Source organism: Sprattus sprattus (assembly GCF_963457725.1).
Source record: "Sprattus sprattus genome assembly, chromosome: 19".
Taxonomy (NCBI): domain Eukaryota; kingdom Metazoa; phylum Chordata; class Actinopteri; order Clupeiformes; family Clupeidae; genus Sprattus; species Sprattus sprattus.
Genome location: NC_137917.1, coordinates 17340472 through 17365355, shown reverse-complemented (window position 1 = coordinate 17365355; position 24884 = coordinate 17340472). Strand labels below are relative to the sequence as shown.

At 42.5% G+C, this 24884-nt stretch overlaps 2 protein-coding genes across 11 annotated transcripts in view; both read left to right on the top strand.

Moving 5' to 3' along the window:
- LOC308380479 (histone-lysine N-methyltransferase ASH1L-like) overlaps nt 1-5327 on the top strand; it is a 30401-nt gene extending 25074 nt beyond the window's left edge. For 3 of the 10 annotated variants that reach the window (XM_080857843.1, XM_080857842.1, XM_080857837.1), the window contains exons 17-21: nt 360-414; nt 787-919; nt 1147-1380; nt 3705-3855; nt 4155-5327. In XM_080857843.1, coding sequence (XP_080713969.1) covers nt 360-414; nt 787-919; nt 1147-1380; nt 3705-3855; nt 4155-4264 — 683 coding nt within the window. In that variant the 3' untranslated portion in view covers nt 4265-5327. Of the gene's footprint in view, nt 1-359; nt 415-706; nt 920-1146; nt 1381-1827; nt 1921-3704; nt 3877-4154 lie in introns of those variants that run through there. The other 7 variants (XR_013969016.1, XR_013969017.1, XM_080857839.1 and 4 more) reach the window with 7 other exon arrangements.
- Nucleotides 5328-6113: 786 nt separating this feature from the next.
- LOC308380618 (uncharacterized protein) lies at nt 6114-22839 on the top strand. Its single transcript, XM_080858026.1, has 14 exons — nt 6114-7086; nt 7273-7368; nt 7673-7906; nt 8303-8394; nt 8497-8612; nt 10454-11072; nt 12654-13594; nt 18363-18445; nt 19052-19501; nt 19739-19834; nt 20252-20485; nt 20630-20721; nt 20824-20939; nt 21108-22839. The coding sequence occupies exons 1-14, from the start codon at nt 6637-6639 to the stop codon at nt 21698-21700; spliced, it is 4212 nt and encodes a 1403-aa protein (XP_080714152.1). The 5' UTR covers nt 6114-6636; the 3' UTR covers nt 21701-22839.
- The last annotated feature ends 2045 nt before the right edge of the window (nt 22840-24884 follow it).

Here is a 24884-nt window from a genome sequence, read left to right as displayed (position 1 = left end):
CCTTGGGCCATGTGGTGCAACATAGACAGACAGGAGCCCAGTCAGTCAGGCAGTCAGTCAGACTAATAGAGGGATAATAAATACACCTTGGTAAAGTAAAAAAAAAAGAAAAAAGAAAGATCAAGGCCAAATCAGGGCCAGATTCTTTACCTGGACAGCTGCTTCCTGGCTCACCCCCTCAGTCCCCCTGTGACGGTTTAGCTCAGGTGGGGAAGTAACTCCACACAGAGCTGATCATGTTTCTGTTGTTCATTCACTCTTAATGTTGTTTAGGCTGAATATGCGCAGAGTTAATCATGCCCATCACGTTTACTTGCTGTTTGTTAGTAATGTTCCTCTCCTGTTCTGTTTTTGTCAAGACTCATCCGGCCATATCCTTGCTGCTCCGCTACTTAACCTGCGATCAAGAAAAAGGTGTGTGTATGTGTGTGTGTCTTTTGGTATTGATGTCTTAAGGTCTGTGTGTGTGTGTGTGTGTGTGTGTGTGTGTGTGTGTGTGTGTGTGTGTGTGTGTGTGTGTGTGTGTGTGTGTGTGTGAGATATCCTCTGATGCTTCCTTTGATTACATGTTCATTTTGGAGTGTGAGTGAGCCCCTCATGTTAACCTTAATTTCATGTAATATTTGTCTGGTATGAGGCAGCCTCTAGAGCTGCTTCTGTGTCAAACGCATTGCCTTGTGAACAGTGTCCTCCATTGTTCCTGCAGCACAGTAAAGGCCATAGTGTCCCTTTAGGCCTCCCCGCCAGGTCAGCCCTGTAACTGTCCTCTGGATCTCCCCCTGGCAGGAAGCTGCACTGCACAGAGACTGACTTGGAGCCTCTGGACCTGAGCACTGTGCGGAGGCAGATCATCTCAGGCCATTATATGAGTCTGGAGGATTTTGACAAGGACATGCTCAGAGTGTTCCTCAGCGCCGAGGTGGGCTCACCTCACTGCTTCTGCTTTTGCCTCTGGACAAAGTCATAATTTATATTAGATTCGATTATTTTTTATATAATAGCTATTTACATCTACAATTAACTCCAAATTAGGCCATTCATTTTCATTCAGCTAAGCATTGATTAAGACATTTTAGAATTTCATTTTTTATTGTTCTAAAATATAAGATTTTTTTTGTTTGTTGTTATTTTCATGTTTTTCAACAGAAGTACTACGGCAAGAAATCAGCGGTGGGCCGTGATGTGTGCCGACTGCGCCGGGCGTATCACAGCGTTCGCCGCAATGCTGCCATCCAGCTTGGAGACGCAGAGGGAGGAACCACCAGTGACACGACAGCCCACGGTGCGCACAACCGTGACCCTGACGTGCACAGCTGTCACCATGACGACCAGCAGGACAGCTCTCAGGATGAGAGGATGGTTCAGTGTGAACAGGGCACGGTGAGCTGCTGTAAGACATGCATTCTTAAGAGGCAAATTAGCACTTAGAGTCCCTAAGGGTTAAGAACTTACACTCAGACATAGCAAGAAGGATTCTCAGGTCAGGGTTCTCAGGGCGTGACACTATCCCAGAGCTGACTGCCAAAAAACAGCTTCCCTTCAAGTTTTTCCTATAAGAGCTCTACTGTAGAGTTCCTTTTTTTCTAATCCTGCAGAACAGCAAAAGTCACACTGACAGAACCGTGATTAATTTCTATCAGCTGATCAGGTCTGGACTATTGCTGCAAAAATGTGTTTCATGTCCTGCCCAGCAGGCAGCTGACTCTGGAGCAGGTGTGGCTGAGAGCCGGGCCGGATCCGTGCCAGAGTCGGCTGCCGTCTGGCTGGACAGTTAGAAGTGGTGAACCCAGCCTGTGTGAATGACACTAACACCAGCACCTTTTTCAGCAATAGTTCCAGTATGGCAGAAATCCAGGGGAAAGAGGGACCTGGGAGAGGGGTTACACACTGAGCACACTCCAAATATGAACAGGTTGGCAAGTATGTGTTGGCACTGTCTGTCTGTTTACGCTTGTTTTGTGTGTGCTTGTATATGTAAGTGAGTGTAAGTATGTGTGTTTGTGTGCTTGCGTATATGTTTGTGTGTATGTGTGTGTGTGTGTGTGTGGGGGGGGGGAGGGGTGCTGGTGGTGGGTGCATGTGTGTTTCTACATGTCAACCCCTTCAGGTGCCCCCTATAGAACCCACCGGAACTCACTGATCCACAGAACATCCTTAGCATCAGGGTCGTAACCAGTTCTGGGTTGTGGGGGAGTGTTGGGGGCCACACGGGACATTGTGCGATGCTTCACAGGAAACACTCAACCGGTTGTTCTTCTTTATCTACGTTAGTGTTTGTTTGTGTGTTCATGCGTTATTTTAATGTTCTCCAATCGAATAATTTTGAACTAAGTTTTTTCAAAATCTGCTGCTTCATGTAAACATTTGTTAAAAGGGGGTAAATCTGAATAATTAACAGGCAATCCATATGAGCTGACATCAGTAGCGACTGGTGGTTGACACAGACTATGAAGCATACAATTGTGAGCCTGATAAAGCTAGGGGGGTCCAGGGGCATCAAGAACATTTTGAGAAATAAGCATTTAAATGGTGACTTCTGATACATTTTGGGGAAACAAATTGAGACTTAAAAATAACCAAGTAACCAAGTGACGTTATTCAATTAACAAAATCATGAACAAACCCATTTACTCTATTCGAAGACAATTCATTTTTTACAAATGTTCGTATTTGATATAAATGTAGCTAACTCTAGCTAATAGACTGTTAATGCTAAGCAGCACATCAACAGTTTCGCGAGAGAAAAAATGATGACTCTCCTATCACTCCAGCTGTTAATGTTTACTGAAAACCTCTTTATCGTCTCTCTTGTTGTTTGAATGTGCAAAATAGCTTAACTATAAAAGGCTTACAGGGACCCACAGAATGTCCTGATAGTGATCAAACACTGTAATTTGTCAGACCTACTGTCAATCGTTACGTGCAAGGATGCGCACAACTGATTCAAACAGCAAGGCGGTGCTTCACAACCAGGACAAAAGGTTAGTTGACCAATAACATAAAAAGATGAGACTCCATTTATGTGCCTCATGCCAATAACGGGTGCTTCATGTCATTTTAAATTTGGCCAGTGGGGGCCACTGTTTGTACAGCTTACTTTGTCAGTTTGAAACACAGGCAATTAATCAATCATTAAAAATAACAGACACACACAGTAAATCCATGCATGTTGTTTTTTCTTTTTGTGAATTTTTACGAAGCATTGCTTCATCTGCTTATGGACATGGAAATGGAAAAGCCACCCCTGGTTGACATGTATGACATGATTGTGGGTGTGTCAGCACGTGTGTGTGTGTGTGTGTGTGTGTGTGTGTGTGTGTGTGTGTGTGTGTGTATACTGTGTGTGTGTGTGTGCATGCAGTTGTCTTTGAGTGAGTGTGTGACTGCACCTTAGTAGTATTGTCTTTGCTGTTGTTGAAAGACTGGTGCCAAATGCCGATGTGTGTGTGTGTGAGCGTGTGTTTGTATATGTTTGTGTGGGTGGGTGGGAACACATAGATGGTGGGTAAATATGTGTCTGTCTGTACTTGTGTGTGTTTGTGTGTGCGCATTGACTGGGTAGTATTATTGTTTTTTTGACTGGAGGCAGGCAGCTGTGTATATAGGTGCTGATGAATTGTTGTTGTTGTTGGTGTGTGTGTGTGTGTGTGTGTGTGTGTGTGTGTGTGTGTGTGTGTGTGTGTTTTGCCCTGTTCCCTCCCCAGCCCCCCTGTGGTTTGTCTGGAAAGCAGAGGGGTGAGGTGTGCTTCTCTTCCTCCCTGATCCTTCACTCCGCTCTGGATCGCATTGAGGCTCAGAGAAAACGACTGGATATGGTGGTCTGGAAGCTACTGCAACACCGACCCAGCACAGACAGTAAGACAGCACAAACTTGAGGTGACAGAGGTGTGTTTGTGTGTGTGTTAGTTTGTGTGTGTGTGAGTGTGAGAGAGAGAATGTGTGAGAGAGAGAGAGCAAGACTTGAAAAAAAAAGTTTTCTGTTAATTCATTAAAATAGTAGTAGCTGCTCTAATACTAGTACTAAAAGTAGTGGTAGTAGTTAGAAGTTGTAGAAGTTGCGCTAGTAATAGTTTCAGTAGAATCAGCAGTAGGAGTTGTAGTGGTAGTAGTAATAGTATTCTCAGTATAATTAGTATAATTGTTTCCCTCCCAAGCAGAGAGGCTTTCCATCATGCTTCCTCCGACACGCCAGCAGCCTCCCAATTCCGCGCGTGGAGCAGAGAGCAAAACCATGAGAGCGGAGGCCAAGAGAACAGAGGGCTGAGAAATAGGGGGGGGGGATGCCCTGTGTTCCCCATGGACACTCAGGCTTTCTGGCAGCTCAAATGGACAAATGACCAGGAAGGAACCCAGGGTCCGAATTCAGGAGAACAAAGGATGAAACACCGGTTCAAAAAAGACATTACATGCCCGAGTAGAACGTCTGACCCCTGAGATGAAGGGGAGGAGGATGTGCTCCGTAAATCGACCTTGGATCAGTGCAGTTTAGCCACCATGGCGGAAGTACACTCACTCGCATCAGTGGATACCTGCAGCCACTTCTGGATGTGGTGCCTTTACCCTTTGCACTATCCTCTGCCTGGACACACGTCATGGCCACAGCCAAGTTATGTGTTTATATCTTTAAGCACCTTTTAGTGCAATTAAGCTAATACAAGATGTAACTAGTTTGCAAAAGCCAAACAAGATTTAAATGGGAACATTTGTACTTGTATTTGAATATCTGAATGTATTTGGTCCCAGCTAATTATGCAATTTTGGTCCATGACCTAAACAGATTGAGATACCAGCTAAACTTACTAAGAGTAAAAATAATATCTAACAGATTAAATGAGATTATATAAGAGGTCTTAACTGCAGAAAGAAAAGAAATATAACTTATTGACAGGTATGCTTATGAAATAGAGCTATACTTTTACTGCAGTTAGTATACTTGTAGTAATAATTATATGAAGCTACATTTTATAATTTAAAAGCACTTATTATCTACACTGTATTATATGTGGTTTCTTATTAGATCAAATATTTTTTTGGCAGAAGGCAGCTGTATTGTGTAATGTCTAATTGCCTTGAATATTAAGATATTAGGAGTTGAATGTGTATAAAATGTTTAACTGTACATACATTCAGATATATGTAGGACTTGAGATTATGAACCAGGCTCCTAGCTCTTTGTTTTCCTCTTTAGTCCAATTCTTCAATCAGAATTTTGCCAGGCAGTGTCAGCAGTTCCTGTTGACATTAAGGCTACATTTGTGACAGAATTATGAAGGTGCCAAATGTAAAAAATAAAGTTGAATGTTCAATAAAGAGTATTTTGACCTGTGTCATGTTTTTGCCTGTGTTGCTTTTTTCTCTCCGAGTAAGCCAATGCCTGATATTCATATGGAACACAAGTGCAGGTGTGTGCCCACATACAGACAGAGAAAGGTGTACTTTATGGTCGACCTGCAAAACTCCTCAATAAATTGCAGTATGTGCTACCTGTGGTCTCACTCAGTCACACTTCTACAACCACAGCCCCCCCCCCCCCCCCCCCCCTCCGTTCCCCCAAAACATCACTGGCTCCCCCATCCCTCATCGAATTCACAAATCCTGCTATCGCCTACACAGCCCTTCACTACTAGACCCCCCCACCCCAGCTTTTGCTGTTTCTGCCCCAACCCTCTGGAACTTGCTACCTACAGATGTCAGAAACAGAAGTCAGGAGTCATCTTTTTAAAATGTCTGATAATGTGTAACCTATCCCATGGAATATTGTTTTACTACAGTTTTTATTTTTATCTTTTGTAAAGCATCTTTGGGTTCTTGGGTGAAAAGAGCTTAACTTTTATGCATTATTATTATTATTACTATTATTGGTAATAATAACAATAATAATCGTGTGTTTGCAATGTGAGTGAGTGAGCTTGTGCCAAGATACAATAACTCATAAAATGCAGATCTTGTACGGAACTAACTGTAAAATATAAAGTACATAATGATCTGTCATCACTGGGAGCATATTATGTCATTTGAAATCCAGCGTTGGAATGCTCTTCCGCATGTGGCTTTTATTTTGACATAGTATAGTGAATAAATAAACTTCCTGTAGTAAAGTTTCATATCGACAACAAGTATCGTGTTTTTTCCAAGCATTTTAGCAATTTTGTGTTCAAATGAATTAGTTTTAAAGCAGCAGTAAGGGTTTCGGTCCAAAACTATCTATCTAAACTGCATGTAAACTGAAAAGGTATGCAAACGCAATCACCCATAACATTGATAAAGGGCTTGCTATTATTAACTCGTGTTTTTAGTATGGTCTTGCTGTGACCCTTCGCATTAATTTGCATTTTATAACAGCAGTTTGGTTGTTTGTTGTTTTATTTCACACCTTTCCGCTGTCTGCTGGTATCATACTGGTTAGCTCACGAAACTGATTCCGTTTCTCTCTGTGTTAAATACACATCCTCAGACTTTGTATATTTAACACTTTTCACGTCTTCAGTGAAACACAAGATTGGGTAACTCTACTCAGAAGCACATTATCGAAAGAACTGGATTCAGATCTATTTTCAGAGCGAAAATTAAATTATAAGGTGTATGCTGATATCAACATGACAATTCCTTCATATTTTTATTTTATTCTTTGCCAAGATGGCATCAGCCCTGTTGGAGCAGATCCTGTGTCCCGTGTGCTTGTCTGAGTTCAGCGATCCTGTTAGCCTGCGTTGTCAGCACAGCTTTTGCAGGGAGTGCATCACGGCTCACCTGGTAGTCAGTGGTGGCTCCGGCCAGTGCCCCGAGTGCAGACACCCCTTCATCCGGAAACACATTAAAGCCAACCGCACGCTAAGGAACGTGGTGGGCGCTGCTAGAGAGCAGCTGCTGGAGCAGAAGACGCTGGAGGAGAGTCTCACCAGCATGATGACGGAGACTGGGACCCAGAGGAAGGAAGCGCCAGAGCTGATGTGTCGCCAACACGAGGAGAAGCTGAAGCTGTTCTGTGAGACGGACCAGCAGCTGGTGTGTTTGGTCTGCAGGGATGGAAGCAGCCATGAGGGACACAAGTTCAGACCTGTAGAAGAGATGGCACAAAGCTGCAAGGTCAGCTGGGAAACATAAACAATACATACATCCATTTATACATACAGTACAGTATACATTCATACATACAACAGTACAGTAGGCCTACAAACATGTACATACATGCATTCAAACATACAATTGATTGAACAATTGAAAAGTACATTCTGTTGCAGTGTTGAAGCCACACTTTGTTCTGTTTTCTAGGGTGTGTTAAGTGGAGCAGTGGCCTTCCTGTCTAAAGAAAATGATAACCTGGACTACATGATCAGTCTGCAGACTGCTGAGATCCAAAAAACAAAGGTAATTCATGGAGAGGAATCCTGCTATGCATTGAAGCTACTGCATGCAAAAGGAGGAAGTTAGCACAAGCTAAAAACAAATCAAAGCTAACAATTTACCCACATCCTCCCATTCTCAATGGCTTCTCCTAACCCTGCTGTACCCTGCATGAAAATAAAATAAAAAGTTTTGATATTTTTTTTTAATAATTTTGTAATAAATGTATGAGTCTAGCAGGATGTCTTTAGCTCAAATAACCCATTTGGTTGCATTATTAAAGGACATACTGTATGTAGTTTCTAAAGCTGTCTCTGCACTACCCCAGACGAAGTCCAGAAAGTTGTCAGTGCAGATATCCGCTCAGTTTGAGCAGCTGCACCAGCTCCTCAGACAGAAGGAGCAGGAGGTGCAGACGCACTTGCAGCAGGAGGAGAAGAGAGTGCTGGAGCCCATGCAGACGAGCCTGTCCAAGATGAAGGAGATCTACACTAAGGAGAGGAACACCGAGGGGATGCTGAAGTCGAGTCTGAATAGCAGTCAGCCCATCACGTTCCTTCAGGTGAGATCTTATGGTGATCTTCACATTTCATCAAATCCTGAATATGTGCTCTAAAGAGGCCAGTTCACCGACTGATGCATTCATGTATCTGAGTTATGTATGTATGTGAATATGTATTAATGTACGACAGTCTATGGAGTCAGCAGTTACATTTCTGCACTTTTTTCTATTGTAAAAAAGTATGTATTGTTACACTAGGTCCCTATTGCTCATAGCTTGATCTCTCCTTTGTATAGCGCTTTGGATAAAAGCGTCTGCTAAATGGCTAACCGAAATGTAAAACGTAATGTATGCATGCATGCATGTCTATCTGTGTGTGTGTGTGTGTGTGTGTGTGTGTGTGTGTGTGTGTGTGTGTGTGAGTGTGTGTGTGTGTGTGCGTATGTGTATGTGCAGTGGTGGACTTCAGCGGGATGTGACCTGGTTGAGAAGATGCTGGTACATGATGAGGCATCTGCTGAAGGAACCGGCAGCGCTACAGATCATCAGTAAGTACTGATATAAGTACATAAGACGCAGTCTTCCAGCTCTAATCCTAATAGACTACAGCTGAGCCGGATGCATCCATTCTGTCTGAATGTCTCTCTCAGGTTCTCATCCAAGATGGCAGACTTGAGTGTGTCCAGTGGCTTCCTGTCTCTGGGTCCTTATGAGACACATCTCCTCTTCTTTGTGTGCAAGGACCTATTTAGAAACATCCAACCAGGTAAGGGGAGATACACGCCACACAACAGGAACCCCCAGAATAATACATGGTCTTTATATTACTTGTAAGACACATCTATATATACAGCCGCGGAAAAAATTAAGAGACCACTTCAAAATTATCAGTTTCTCTGGTTTTACTATTTATTGGTATGTGTTAAAGTAAAATGTACATTTTTGTTTTATTCTATAACCTACTGGCAACATTCCTACCAAATTTCAAATAAAAATATTGTCATTTAGATCATTTATTTGCAGAAAAATGACAATTGGTCAAAATAGCAAAATTGATGCAGTGTCTTCAGATCTCGAATAATGCAAAGAAAACAAGCTCATATTCATTTTTAAACTACACAATACTAATGCTTACGCTTAGGAAGAGTTCAGAAATCAATATTTGGTGGAAAAACCTTGATTTAAAATCACAACTTTCATGTGTCTTGGCATGCTCTCCACCAGTCTTTCACATTGCCGTTGGGTGACTTTATGCTACTCCTGGCGCAAGAATTCAAGCAGATCGGCTTCTTTTCATGGCTTGTGACCATCCATCTTCCTCTTGATCACATTTCAGAGGTTTTTTATGGGATTCAGGTCTCGAAATTGGGCTGGCCATGACAGGGTCCTGATCTGGTGGTACTCCATCCACACCTTTACTGGCCTGGCTGTGTGGCATGGAGCATTGCCCTGCTGGAAAAAACACTTCTCAGAGTTGGGGAACATTGTCAGAGCTAAAGGAAGCAAGTTTTTCTTCCGGGACAACGTTGTACTTTGCCTGGCTGAGGTTTGTAAAAGACCATAAGGATTGAAAAAGCGGACTGGAGGTTCTTCTAAGTTCGTCTTCTCTGATGAGTCCGATTATCACAGTAGGTGCAAGACTCTCTGGCTTGTAGGTCTCTCCAGGTCTCCGTCTAACCATCAGACGACCATGTGTTGGGCAAAGCTGAAAATTGGACTCATCAGAGAGGACGAACTAGAAGACCCTCCAGTCTGCTTTTTTCAATCCTTATGGTCTTTTACAAACCTCAGCCAGGCAAAGTACAACGTTGTCCCGGAAGAAAAACTTGCTTCCTTTAGCTCTGACAATGTTCCCCAACTCTGAGAAATGTTTTTTCCAGCAGGGCAATGCTCCATGCCACACAGCCAGGCCAGTAAAGGTGTGGATGGAGTACCACCAGATCAGGACCCTGTCATGGCCAGCCCAATTTCGAGACCTGAATCCCATCAAAAACCTCTGAAATGTGATCAAGAGGAAGATGGATGGTCACAAGCCATGAAAAGAAGCCGAGCTGCTTGAATTCCTGCGCCAGGAGTAGCATAAAGTCACCCAACGGCAATGTGAAAGACTGGTGGAGAGCATGCCAAGACACATGAAAGTTGTGATTTTAAATCAAGGTTTTTCCACCAAATATTGATTTCTGAACTCTTCCTAAGTGTAAGCATTAGTATTGTGTAGTTTAAAAATGAATATGAGCTTGTTTTCTTTGCATTATTCGAGATCTGAAGACACTGCATCTTTTTTGCTATTTTGACCAATTGTCATTTTTCTGCAAATAAATGATCTAAATGACAATATTTTTATTTGAAATTTGGTAGGAATGTTGCCAGTAGGTTATAGAATAAAACAAAAATGTACATTTTACTTTAACACATACCAATAAATAGTAAAACCAGAGAAACTGATAATTTTGAAGTGGTCTCTTAATTTTTTCCGCGGCTGTATCTATGTATGTTTTATAATATTATTATGTTCAAGCTCTCGGATTCAATCTATTTAAATAAAAGAGGTTTACACATTCCACCATCCACTTCTGTAACCCCCCTCCCCCCCTTTGTCCCTTACAGTGCCCCATGATGATGTCATCACTCTGTGGGATGAGGCGTATGCCAAAGTGGAACGCAGTGGCCGCTCCATCCAGAGGGTGGACAGGAAGGGTTTATTTGGCCTGTTCTGGGATTACAGGCCCCTGGCCAGTGGCAACACTGAATACTGGGGCGGCCAGCACTACTGGGAAGTGGAGGTGGGCAGGAAGCTGGACTGGGGCGTTGGGGTGTGTGTGGGGGCGTCATCACGCAAGCTGCAGGAGCAGGTCATGATGTACCTAAAGCATGGCAGGGGCTACAGTGTGGTAGCTGGGGGCAAGGAGACCCCCCTGATCCTGTGGCTTCGGCCGTGGCAAGTGGGTGTGTATCTTGACTGTGATGAAGGCCGCGTGTCGTTCTATGATGCCGACAGCCTGGTTCAGGTCCACACTGCAGAGTGTGGTAAAGGTGTGCCTCTCTCTCTGTGCCTTTCTCCTGGGATCCATCTGGACGGGGGAAACTATGATGCCCTTAGAGTGTGCAGCTTTCAGTCCCAAGAGGCCTCAGTGATCTGGAGTTCTTTAGAAGAATCCTTGATTGCCGAAGAGAATAAATCACAAAATCACATGCAATTTAGCAGCCTGGTTTCAGACCAACGTAAACGAAAATCTTGAACATACAAATCCGTAACAATACTTACTAAATAAAGTGAAATTTTGAACATACAAATTCGTAGTGATACATACTAAATACATTTGGACTGGCTGTTCCGTGCAGGTTACCTTTATAGGATCGATTTTATAGACGAAGTTGGAAAGAATTAGATATCTTATTTGTTTGAACTACAAAGTAGAAGCCTAGGAAACTATTCACAATTAGCCTACATCCAATAGCACCCTATATGGCACATTGAAACGTATATCTGTGGTGACTACAGACTCCAAAATAGGATAGGCTAATAACCTTAGAATATATTGCTATAGCTTTCCTGGCATAAATACCGCAATCTGTTGATTAATGCGAATGCATATCACAACTGTAATAAACAAATACTTGTCATCATTGAACTCCTGCCATATGTAAATTAACATCTCCACTTTAAGTTGGCCTCCCCTGTTTCTGTTAACTATGGCTTTTTCATTTAACAAACGCACACATATAACGTTATAAATAAATAAATAAATAAATACAAATACTGCAAGGACTTTAATTTACATAAAAGAGTCAGAGGGTGGCGCTGTGTACGGAAGAAGACGTGCCATATCCTATGAAGAAGTTGGAAAGAATTATACATCCCAATTGTTTGAACAAGTTTTGTGACTCCATCCAACAGCACCCATGATAGCACGTTGAAACGTGTAAATCCGTAATGATTACAGACTACAGAATAGGATAAGCGAATAACCTTAGAATAGCTTTCCTTTTGTATGGCAATGACAGTACAAGCGTTCTGATTGGCTAATGCGTAGTAATGCCACCCGCGTATTGTCCTCATAATATACGATCATTTCAAATTATGATCAAAAGCGATCAGTCTCAGCTACTCTGTATCATATTTGTTTTCATATTAGATACAATATTGTTTTGGCAGAAGGCAGCTGTAATGTGTTCAGATACATACAGTATAATATTATAAACGAGGCCTGTACCATTGCTCGACAGGGCTATTAGCTCATATAGTGTGTGTCAGATGAACATGAGTGAAGAACAATCTGCCACATTTCAGCGCTCTCCTGATACCGCACGCAAATCGCTGGTGATTAGTTGAAAACAATAGCCTACTTTTTAATGTTTCGAAATAGGCCAGTCGTATCCCTTGTCACATTTATGTTATTTTATGCTATTTCTGCAACAATATTCGACTGACGTTTAGAAAACATCAATTTCTGTCGATGATATGCGATCATTATTATCAGCCTTCCATATTAACTTCAAAAAACAACATCGGTGCTTTACTTGTTTAATCAGTGTTTTGTACGATTTTTAGACGCATTTTTACCAAACAGGCTGTATTACCATTTGATATTTGGGATTCATGATTATAGACTAGCCTTAGAGGTTCAAACATGAACCATTTCTTGTAATCTGCATAGCCAAATGATTATGCTTTTAGGGCGCACTACAGGCCGTTAATGACGCAACAATGCATCCGTTCACGTCGCTTTTACAAAGTTTAGTTGTGACGTCACGTGTAGCCTATAAATAGAGCTGCGAGGCGTCCTGTCCCTCATTTCTTGTCAAGATGGATCAACATGGATTGCAGTACGGGTGATACGTCTCCGCTTCCCGAGGGAAAGTCTCCCAGCCCACGCCTCTGTTGGGACGAGGTCCAGGAACCCAGTCCCCTCCCTGAGCCCAGCCCAGATGAGATGACCCCTACTTCCCTCCTAACCAACCCTGATGATTCCCTGGATGACAACCTCATGCTTGAAGAGGTCAGCCCAGAGGAGGCTGAGCAGGTTGAGCTCGCACTTGTTGCTGAGCTCCCTGCCGCCATCTTCTCTGAGGTGACATCCCAGGCAGTCGTCCAGGACGACCTTGCTCCTGAGGTCCCAGTCAGTGCCGCCAGCTCCTCTGAGCAGGTTGAGCTCGCACTTGGTGCTGAGCTCCCTGCCGCCATCGCCGCTGAGGTGACATCCCTGGCTAAGCAGGTTAAGCTTGCACTTGTTGCTGAGCTCCCTGCCGCCACCTCCTTTGATTTGAGATCCCTGCATCAGCAGGTTGAGCTCGCACTTGGTGCTGAGCTCCGTGCCGTCGTCTCCTCAATTGCCCTGGCCATGCAGGGGAAGGGATTGAATGCCCCTCTGGTGTCTCCTGAGGAGTTGCTCACTGGTATTGTCAAGACCGCTGCCGTGTTTCAACCCGCCCTGGGACCTAGTGACCACCTAGTCACTCCGGACCTAACCCTGAACCACGGTGACCATGCGTTCGTCACTGTGCCCTCTGAGACCTCCATTGCCCAGCTGGTTAATCCCCAGAGCAGAACCAACGCTACCAGCTGGAGGTTCTGGAGGTTTGGCCGTAAGAACCGGTTCTGGAGGTTTGGCCGTAAGAACCGGACGGCCCCCGCTGCCACCCTGGATGGCCCTGCCGGTGCCCCCGCCACCACCCTGGGTGGCCCTGCTGAGGCCCCCACCACCACCCTGGATGGCCCTGCTGCGCAGGAGAAGGAAGAGTCGACCGGTTGCTTCCCCATCAGACAAATGCTGAGGAGACTTTTCAAAATAAAGAAATAAATATACGTATCTCTTAAATAACGGACTGGTTTTAAAGTCTTCATTTTATATTCTTTGAAGGTATTCAATAGATAGAAGGTAAAATTAAAAAAAAACTAGTTCATTATGAATGGTTAATAATTGACTACTTAATGAACATATAGTAGTAGAACATGTAGGTTAATTATTAGATACCTAATCAATAATAGGTAGTTATAAAGATTGACTACTTAATGAACATATAGTAGTAGAACATGCAGGTTAATTATTAGATACCTAATCAATAATAGATAGTTATAAAGATTGACTACCTAATGAACATATAGTAACATGTAGGTTAATTATTAGATACCTAATCAATAATAGGTTATCAAGATAGTGGGCCTTGCCCTTGGTCTATTATTAACCATTTATTTATGAATACACACTTTGGTTATGTATGAAAATCAAACAACAAATTAACTACTTTTCCTTCAGTTGAATAATTGTAAAGTTTTATTTGAATAAAATAGAAACATAATTTCAAACTATAGCACTAACAACCACTCTATCTCTCGCGTAGTTACATACTCTCTCGCGCATAATAATAATTTGTTGGGGTTTCTGTCGCGCACTAAATGGTCCTTCAACCTCTCTTCTGTACATTGTGTGAATTAGTGTAAATTGCATCCAGACGCACAGAAATATATAAGGTAGGATCATCACGCGGAGAGGCCACTGCTCCCACTGGGGGCAGAGCTGGCTTATAATATTATACCTCATTGATTTTCGTGCGGTCTGCTGGTGACCATAGAGACATAGGGCCCACTGTTTTGCCACTCACTTTCAAAACTATTTTGTTTATACTTGTTCAGTGATTTTTACCAACCTTTATTATTTTGTATAGATGTAACCACACCGTAACATAAGTCTTTTATTGGAGTAATTTTCCACCTTGAGAGCCTTCTAGAAGGTCTGCCATGAACTTCCTCTGTTTAGCAGCTGATATTTTGACTTGACAGATTTGTTTAAAAAATCCAGGAATTGCTGGATAATTGCTAAGTAACATTTTATGTTAGTTTCTAAATATCCATGACCAGTTAAACTAAATATGATGGTTGTCAAAGAGCGGACCACAAGAAGCACCTTTTTTAAACTTTTGTTACCTTGGCAAAATCACTGATGTTCCAACCAGCTGATTTAGCATTGATGGGTTGACATAAAAAAAAATCAAGCATAACTTACACGCCTGCATTTCTGCTAGATTTTTCAGCTCAAGGCTCTCTCAATTAGGCTGTCCGTTTCTCTGAAAGACCGCCCATTTCTTACCATGTTCCTTTAGAGTCCGATCAAACAGGCTAGGCAGCCAGCCCGAACTGTTCTTTTAGGACAGAGAGATAGCTCTTCAGTGCCTGGTACTCCTCACCATTCAGATCATCTGACCCATCTCTCTGAGAGGCGTTTGTAAGGAACACAGTCATGTTTATGGTAATACAGTTTATAACCAAAAAAGAAACATTATGGATTGCTGACATTTAAATGGGGAGAGCCAATGGCATTGACATTGAGGATTGATAATGATGCCATTGTACATGTATTATTGTGAACAATTCTGGCTCCTTCAGTAAATAAGTACAGAATAACCTTACTGAAATCTTGTTGCAATATACAGCAATATAACATAGCCCAACAGCAAGGTAGACAGTTCCTATGAAAGGATACATCACTGTGGAAAAAAAGGATGCGGCAGGTTGTCGGACTCAAAACTAATATCAAATTGAAAGAAAGATAGATAGATAGATAGATAGATAGATAGATAGATAGATAGATAGATAGATTAGATCGATAGATAGATTAGCTGTTTCTGTAACTTCAGATGAAGGCCTCTCAGGTTACAGATTCTACCTCTACGTTCATCTGCAACGCCGTCTCTTTTCAGAAATGAGGGCAGATCTGAAAGTTTGATGTTCTGTTGAAACATGGAGTTTGCCACATCATTACAAAAATCTATGATATTATATTATATTATATTACAGAAAACCGCCACTTATTCAAATCAAATGGAATATAAGTAGGTTTTCAGGCTAGATATACTGTAGATATTGCTATGAGGAGGACCTCCTGATCGGGAGCAGGGTAGACTTACAGTGACGCTAGGCTCTTCCGTTATTCCCTCCCCCTAGAAAGGTAAATAAATATGTAAACTGCTGACAGGAACCTTTTGTACCACAATGTCAATCACAAGACAATAAAAAGAACACCTTTACATTCAGCAAGGGTGCTCTCTTGTACAGCAGAATAGTAATGATGAGTTGATCATACAAACAAAAGATTGTGGATGAATATATAAGTTGTAGAGAACTATTGGAAATACTGCAAAAAAAATTGCTTTGTGGAGGCAGACTCAAGACAAAACATTCCCCAAAGTCTGAAAAATTTACAAGATCAGTACTGTTTGGAACAATGACTGCCAGACTTGAAGAACTGTCAAAGGTATGTAATTAAGTAAACAGAGGTAAGTAATTAGTATTCAAGCACTGACAACTTCCATGCTCTAAAAAAGTCATATTATAAACAGTTTGTATCTGTTGCATGCAATAAAACCAAAAATAAATGGAAAGTCTCTCTAAAGCGACTACAATATGAACTACTAAGACATTTTTTATTAATCTAACATTTATTTTTAGTTCATCTAATATCCTCAGCAAGAGATAAGTTTAGTATCAATAACATTTTGAACATGATCAGAGGTGCCTCTAAGAAAGCAACCATTCACCAGCGTTTTGTTTGCTCTGTGATTTGCAAACACACACAAACGGTCAAAAACATGGACACTGGAATGAGGGTTACAGTTCACATTGTACCATTTGGAATGTTTTTTTTTTTTTTTTTTAAACATTCCAATTTAAAAGTTAAAAGGAAAAAAAAAGCGATCACCTCTGTTCAATGAATTTGAATGTACCTCTGATTTAAAATGAACAATGTGAATGCAACCCATCTCTCACGAACATAAAATTCACCTGCAAATTATAAAGCTCATCTTTCTCAGTAAAATCATGCCTCTGACTAGTTTCCTCTGCAACAGATTTTCAGTGCAACATACTTATCGAGACTGCAAACAGCAAGGCAAGGCAAGGTAATATAAGTAGGTTTTCAGGCTAGATAGAGATATAGAATAGATACCGCTGACCTCCTCGCAAGAGTCGTCGCTGAACCGGTCACAGTCGAACTTCTCAGGCCAGTCCGCAGCAAACTTCCTCAACAGTGGCTCACAGCCTTGTCTTGCTGCCTGGCAGGTCCTCTTGCAGGGGGCGCGGGTTCTCCCAGACTCACACGCTGGGGCATACACTGAACAGATGAGAGGCCTTAACGCTGGGGAGCACCTGACTTTCAGCAGGGAGGAGAACTCCAATTCCATCTCGAAACCAGCTTGTCTCTGATTGGCATGTCCCAAAGTATTGGGCATGAGGGTGTGGTTGTAGGGCAGGTCTTGGCATAGAGGCATAGTGATTGGTTCACAAGACCCAGTGGATGTCTTAGGCTGTCCCTTTTTTCCTTCCCCCTAGAAAGGTAAATAAATAGTCTCAAATAGACAGTCTCAAATATCCTGCTGCGTTAATTGGCCTCATGAGCTATTCCATGTCAATTCAACTGGAGGTTTATTTTATTTCCCAACCTCGATTTTTATTTATTCCTGGTGGAAATTAATCCACGTGATGGAACATTCTGAAACATTAGAGCAATGGAAGAATTATTTTCTACATTCCTTCCACATTTTAATGGAGGGAGCATGGTAATTTACAATTATGCCTACATTTCCTCTGCAACAGATTTTCAGTGCAACATACTTACCGAGAGTGCAAACAGCAATGCAAGGCAAGGTAATATAAGTAGGTTTTCAGGCTAGATATAGATGTTGCTATGAGGAGGACCTCCTGATCGAGAGCAGGGTAGACTTACAGTGGCAGTAACGCTTACCTCCTCCTCGCAAGTCTCTTCGCTGAACCGCTCACAGTCTAAAGTCTCAGGCCAGTTAAAACCAAACTTCCTCATCAGTGGCTCACAGCCTTGTATTGCTGCCTGGCAGGTCATTGCCCGCGTTCCTCCGTATGTTTACGGCATAACCTTGCAGGCTTCATTCGGAATTACAAGCAGCGCTAGGAGCTCATTTGGGCGCTAAGTAGTCCGCCCAATCGGTCATACTCCGTTGATATTTGTTTGAACTCGAATTACTCAGCCAGTAGCTCTCGCCTCTAGTAGGCTAATATTTAATTTGATTTTTAACAAAACAAAAAATGATACAAAGGGGGCAAAATGCCCCCCTGGGTGGGGTAAAATGCCCCCATTATTTAATGTATGTAATAATAACTTTTTTTGACTGTGGTAATAGACCTACACTACTAGTAAAACAAAATACATCTTAAAGCCTTTAGCCTACATACAATCAATACATTTATTACGATAATGAATCCATAGAATAGGTCTAGGTCACTACTTTACAAAATCAGTCCTGAACTCTACAATTAATTTGAACTTTAGACCGCTGTGTGTCTTTGGAGTGAATGAGGTTGTGCCAAGATATAATCACTCATAGAATGCAGATCTTGTCCGGAACTAACTGTATATCATTAAATAAATAATGATCTGTTATCACTGGGAGCATATACGTCATCTGAAATCCAGTGTTAGAATGCTCTTCCACATCTGGCTTTTATTTTGATATAGTATAATAAATAAATAAACTTCCGGTGGAAAAGTTTCTCGTCAACAAGTATCGAGTGTTTTTCCAAGTACCTACTTTTGCCATTTTGTATTCACCTTCATTGGGTTTAAAGCAGCAGTAAGGAGTTTTGGTCCAATACTTACTATCTAAACTGCATGCAAACTAAAAAGGCATGCAAAATAAAATCACCAATAACATTGATAAAGGGCTTGATAACATAATAACTGTTAACTTTTTGGTAAGATCTTGCTGTGACCCTAAGCTAAGGTGACCAGATTTCTGTCACAAAATCCGAAAATCCGGTGACATTTTCAGTTCAGACACGTAAACACATCTAAAACAGTGTAAAGTTTTTATATTTGTAAAGGAAAACCGGAGACCTCTGGTCAACCTACCCTTCGCATTAATTGCCATTGTATAACAGCAGTTATGGTTGTTTGTTTCTTTCACACCTTTCCGCCGTCTGCTGGTATCGAGACTGGTTAGCACACGAAACTGATTCCGTTTCTCTCTATATTGAATACTCATCCTCAGACTTAGAATATTTAACACTTTTCACCTCTTTAGTGGTAGACAAGATTGGTTAGCTCTTCTCAGAAGCACATTATCGAAAGAACTTGATTCAGATCTATTTCCAGAGCGAAAATTAAATGATTAAGTGTATACTGAAATCAATCTGATACTTTTTACAATTCCATCATTCTTTTTTTCTTCTTCGCCAAGATGGCATCAGCCCTGTTGGAACAGATCCAGTGTCCCGTGTGCTTGTGTGAGTTCAGCGATCCTGTTAGCCTACGTTGTCAGCACACCTTTTGCAAGGAGTGCATCATGGCTCACCTGGCAGCCAGTGGTGGTTCCGGCCAGTGCCCGGAGTGCAGACACCCCTTCATCCGGAAACACATTAAAGTCAACCGCACGCTGAGGAACTTGGTGGGCGCTGCTAGGGAGCAGCTGATTGAGCAGAAGACGCTGGAGGAGAGTCTCACCAGCATGATGACGGAGACTGGGACCCAGAGGAAGGAAGCGCCAGAGCTGATGTGTCCCCAACACGAGGAGAAGCTGAAGCTGTTCTGTGAGACGGACCAGCAGCTGGTGTGTTTGGTCTGCAGGGATGGAAGCAGCCATGAGGGACACAAGTTCAGACCTGTAGAAGAGATGGCACAAAGCTGCAAGGTCAGCGGTGAAACATACAATATACATACATACATATACATACATTTATTCATACATACATTCATACAGTACTGTATATATTCATACATACAACAGTAGGTAGGCCTACATACATAAAAACAGACAGACAGACAGACAAACACAGCATACATGCATACTGTACATAATCATACCATTGATTGAACAATTGAAAAGAACATTCTGTTGCAGTGTTGAACCCACACTTTGTCCTGTTAGGGTGTGTTGAGTGGAGCAGTTGCCTTCCTGTCTAAAGACAATAATAGCCTGAACAACATGATCACAAAGCAGGATTTTGAGATCGAAGAGACAAAGGTAATTCATGGGGAGGAATGTTGCTATGCATTGAAGCTACTGCATGCAAAAGGAGGAGGTTAATTGAAGCTAAAATAAAGCTAAGAATTCACCATAATTTTCAGACCCCTACGGGCACTTACTGTAGATTAGATTGTAAAACTGAGTATTATCACCCCCTTTCTTAATGGCTTCTCCTTACCCTGCTGTTGCCTAGGTTGTAATCTACCTTTCTTATAGGTCGCTTCCGATAAAGGTGTGTGTGAAATGAAAGCATGAAAATGTAATGTAAATGTTTTGACTACAGGGATGTCTTATTTCAGAGTCTAGTAGGATGCCTTTTTCTCAAAGATTCCCTTTAATCAATCACTTAATTGATCATGATTGCACTATTAAAGGACACATGTAGTTTCTAAAGCTGTCTCTGCACTACCCCAGGAGGAGTCCAGAGAGTTGTCAGTGCAGATATCCGCTCAGTTTGAGCAGCTGCACCAGCTCCTCAGACAGAATGAGCAGGAGGTGAAGACGCGCTTGCAGCAGGAGGAGAAGAGAGTGCTGGAGCCCATGCAGAAGAACCTGTCCAAGATGAAGGAGATCTACACTAAGGAGAGGAACACCGAGGAGATGCTGAAGTCGAGTCTGAATAGCAGTCAGCCCATCACGTTCCTTCAGGTGAGATCTTATGGTGATCTTCACATTACATCAGATCCTGAATATATGCTTTAAAGATACCAGTTCACCGAATGATACATTCATATATCTGAGGTATGTATGTACTGTATGTATGCATGGGTTTGTGTGTATGTGTGTGTGCAGTGGTGGACTTCAGTGGGATGTAACACGGTTGAGAAGATGCTGATATATGATGGGCCATCTGCTGGAGGAATCGGCAGCGCAACTGATCATCAGTACGTACTTATATAAGTACATAAGGCACAGTCTTCCAGCTCTAATCTTAATAGACTTCAGCTGAGCCGGATGCCTCCATTCTGTCTGAATGTCTCTCTCAGGTTCTCATCCAAGATGGCAGACTTGAGTGTGTCAAGTGGCTTCCTCTCTCTGGGTCCTTATGAGACACATCTCCTCTTCTTTGTGTGGAAGGACATACTTAGAAACATCCAACCAGGTGAGGGGAGATACACGCCACACAACATGAACCCCAGTATAATACATGGTATTTATATTACTTTAAGACATATCTATCTATATCTATATATGTTTTATAATATTATGTACGTGCTTTCGGATTCAATCTATCTACTTCCTTCTCCTGTAACCCCCCTCCCCCCAACAGTGCCCCATGATGATGTCATCACTCTGTGGGACGAGGCATATGCCAAAGCGGCACGCAGTGGCCGCTCCATCCAGAGGGCGGACAGGAAGGGTTTATTTGGCCTGTACCGGGACTACAGGCCGCTGGCCAGGGGCCGGGCTGCTCACTGGGACGGTCAGCACTACTGGGAAGTGGAGATGGGCAGAAAGCGGGACTGGGGCGTTGGGGTGTGTGTGGAGGCGTCACCTGGCAAGCTGAAGGAGCAGGTCATGATGTACCTAAAGCATGGCAGGGGCTACAGTGTGGTCGCTGGGGGCCAGGAGACCCCCCTGAACCTGCAGTGCTGGCCGTGGCGAGTGGGTGTGTATCTGGACTGTGATGAAGGCCAGGTGTCGTTCTATGATGGCGACAGCCTGGTTCTGGTCCACACTGCAGAGTGTGGTAAAGTTAAGCCCCTCTATCTCTGCCTTTCTCCTGGGATCCATTTGGGCGGGGGAGATGATGATTCCCTAAGAGTGTGCAGCTATCAGCCCCGACAGTCCCCCAGTGAGCTGGAAGTTTTCCTGTCTTTTGTGCGACACATCTGGGGCTTTGTTCAGATGTTGTGGAGATGATTGGGGAGAGAGGAAGTCATGCGATCAGAAATCAGTGGAATCAACCCACCCCCCCCTTTTCTCTCCCTTCTCCAAGACAAAGGCCAAATACCCTGTCATTCTTTAAGGGTGGCCATAAAAAAGCCTCTGCTGTCAATCAACAACAAACTAAAGCGCCTACAGATTGCCAAATGTAAGTCAGACTTTCAATGGGACCGAGTAATATGGTCAGATGAGACCAAAAAAAAGCTTCTTGGCAACAAACATCAAAGGTGGGTTTGGCGTAGACAGAAAGATAGCCATACAGAAAAGCACCCCATACCCAGTGTGAAGTATGGTAGCGGATCTTTAATGTTGTGGGGCTGTTTTTCTTCTAATGGCCCTTGACAACTTGTTAAGATACATGGTATAATGGACTCCATCAAATACCAGCAGATATTAAATGAAAACCTTACAGTCCCCCTCTAAGAAGCTTAAAATGGGCCGTGGTTGGACCTTCCAGTAGGACAATGATCCGAAGCACACCTCAAAATCAACACAAAAACTGTTCACCGACCACAAAATACAGGTTTTGCCATGACCATCACAGTCCCCCGACCTAAACCCAATAGAAAATCTGTGGGAAAAGTTGAAGCTGAGTCTATAAGCGTTGACCTTATAATCTGAAGGATCTGGAGAGATACTGTATGTAGGAATGGTCTCAGTTCCGTGCCATGTGTTCACCAACCTCATTACGCATTATAGGAGAAGACTCAGAGCTGTAATCTTGGCAAAGGGAGGCTGCTCAAAACATTAAATTAAGGGGTGCCAATAATTTTGGCACACCTGTTTTGCAGAATAATATTTATTTAATGTAAAAAAAAAAAATGTTTTCTTTCAATCATTTTATTTCAATAAAAAGGCAAGATTTTTGTGAATATTTTGAGTGAAAGACCAAAAGGATAAACAGCAAACAGATATTTTTTCATAGCCTGTTTTGGTCACATTCACTAAGGGTGCCAATAATTGTGGAGGGCACTGTATCTCTACCCGGCTGGCTGATGGGCCACTATCTTATGTGCCATGGTTCTGCTAAAGTTTTCGCCATTGTGCTTTAGGGGCTTGAGACAATTGTATTGTTTTGGTGCTTTATAAATAAAATTAAAAGTAATTGAATTAAACTTTGTCTCTTCAGTCTCCATTTCCTCTATTATTTCACAACATGGGTGGTTAAGTGAAGACGGTGTGATTTTTAATATCCAGGAGATCTCTTCTACACTCCATTCATATTGACAGTATGTAAGTATGATTAGTTATGGTCCAAAAACTGACCACTCTTATCATTTGCAAATAATTTGTCATCTGCCTCAATCTGGAACTCAAAAACACAGGGTCTTGAATTCTATGCAAGTAGTATATTTAAGTGGGTGTTTTTGTCTTTGTAATGTTAGCAGACAAATAGAATATTTAGCATTTCGATACTAGGCTACTCATTGAGTGCAAGAGGGGGACTAGGGAGATTGCCTTCTCAAAAGGGCCCTATGCTACCCCAGCTCCACCACCACCGAGGCTGGCTACACGAGAGGGCGGGGGGGCAAAACAAAGGAATAAAGAAGATAAAGAAACCACTCTAGCCTGTGATGTACAATACATGCACTCTCACTTACAATAATAGCTACGATCAACAGACTAGAGGAAAAACAAACGCAAATCACAATCATACACGTAGAGAACAGCAGCTTCAACAATGCCGGTTGCAGTTGAACAAGTTGGCCGCTCACGTTACAGTCAGTGAGGAACATACGTTTGTAGCAGGTACCCCACGGAAGGAGCCTCAATACCCAGCGGGTGCTTGTATACGGAAATGGCCACGCAAACACTGGTACACCGGTCAGCGTCTGCTGCCCCTCACACACACACACACACACACACACTTCGAAAGACAGCACCAACATCATGGCTTCATCACACCAGTGCCAGCAGCAGAGTGACAACATCCCGGTGTAAGGACCCCAGGTGTCTATATATAGGCTACGCCTACCTCTACGGCATTTAGGTGGCACACTAAATGCCCACTCCACCGCCCAATAAGTGAGGTGATTGGCACTGGGAAGACAGCGCACAGATGTGAAAAAAAATATTTGTTTGCTGTTTATCCCTTTGGTCTTTCACTCAAAATATTCACAAAAGTCTTAACTTTTCATCGAAGTAAAATTCTTGAAAGAATTGATTTTTTTGACATTAAATAAAATATTTTTCTCCAAAACATTAATGCCACAATTATTGGCACCCCTTAATTTAATAACAGCTCCAAGTCCTCTCCTATAATGTGTGATGAGGTTGGTGAACACATGGCCCAGACCTGAGACCATTCCTACATACAGTATTTCTGCAGATCTTTCAGCTTCTGAGGTCAACACATTTGCAGATTCGGCTTCAGCTCTTCCCACAGATTTTCTATGGGGTTTAGGTCTGGGGATTGTGATGGCCATGGCAAAAACCTTTATTTTGCTGTCGGTGAACCATTTTTGTGTTGATTTTGAGGTGTGCTTCGGATCATTGTCCTGCTGGGAGGTCCAACCACGGCCCATTTTAAGCTTCCTAGAGGGGGGCTGTTAGGTTTTTATTTAATATCTGCTGGTATTTGATGGAGTACCATACCATGTATCCTAACAAGATGTCCAGGGCCTTTAGAAGAAAAAACAGCCCCACAACATTAGAGATCCGCCACCATACTTCAAAGTGGGTATGGGGTGTTCTTCTGTATGGCTATATCTCTGTCTACGCCAAACCCACCTTTGATGTTTGTTGCCGAGAAGCCTTATTTTGGTCTCTTCTGACCATATAACTCTTATATAAAAGTCTGACTTACATTTGGCAAACTGTAGGCACTTTAGTTTGTTGTTGATTGACAGCAGAGGCTTTTTTCTGATAACCCTCAAAAACAACTTGTGGTGATGTAGGTGCAGTCTGATGGTAGTTCTGGAGACTTTCTGACCCCAGGACTTAACTAACCTCTGCAATTATCCAGTTGTGATCCTTGTAGATTCTTTTGCCAGTCGAACCATGTATCCTCCTCACAGTGCGTGGCGTCAATTTTCAGATAGGTCCTCTTCCAGGCTGATTCCTTACATCTCCTGTCGTTTTTAACTTCTTAACTATTGCCCTGATTGTGGAAGTGGGTATTTCCAACTGTTTAGATATTTTCTTATTTCCCTAAATCTGG

Bases quoted from the DNA above. Each gene is read 5' to 3' on its own strand.
- LOC308380618 (XM_080858026.1), top strand. From the start codon at position 6,637: ATGGCATCAGCCCTGTTGGAGCAGATCCTGTGTCCCGTGTGCTTGTCT. The intron at 8,395-8,496 runs GTAAGTACTGAT...TGTCTCTCTCAG, and splicing joins GGCAGCGCTACAGATCATCA to GTTCTCATCCAAGATGGCAG. The intron at 18,446-19,051 runs GTAAGGAGTTTT...TTCTTCGCCAAG, and splicing joins TCATTGGGTTTAAAGCAGCA to ATGGCATCAGCCCTGTTGGA.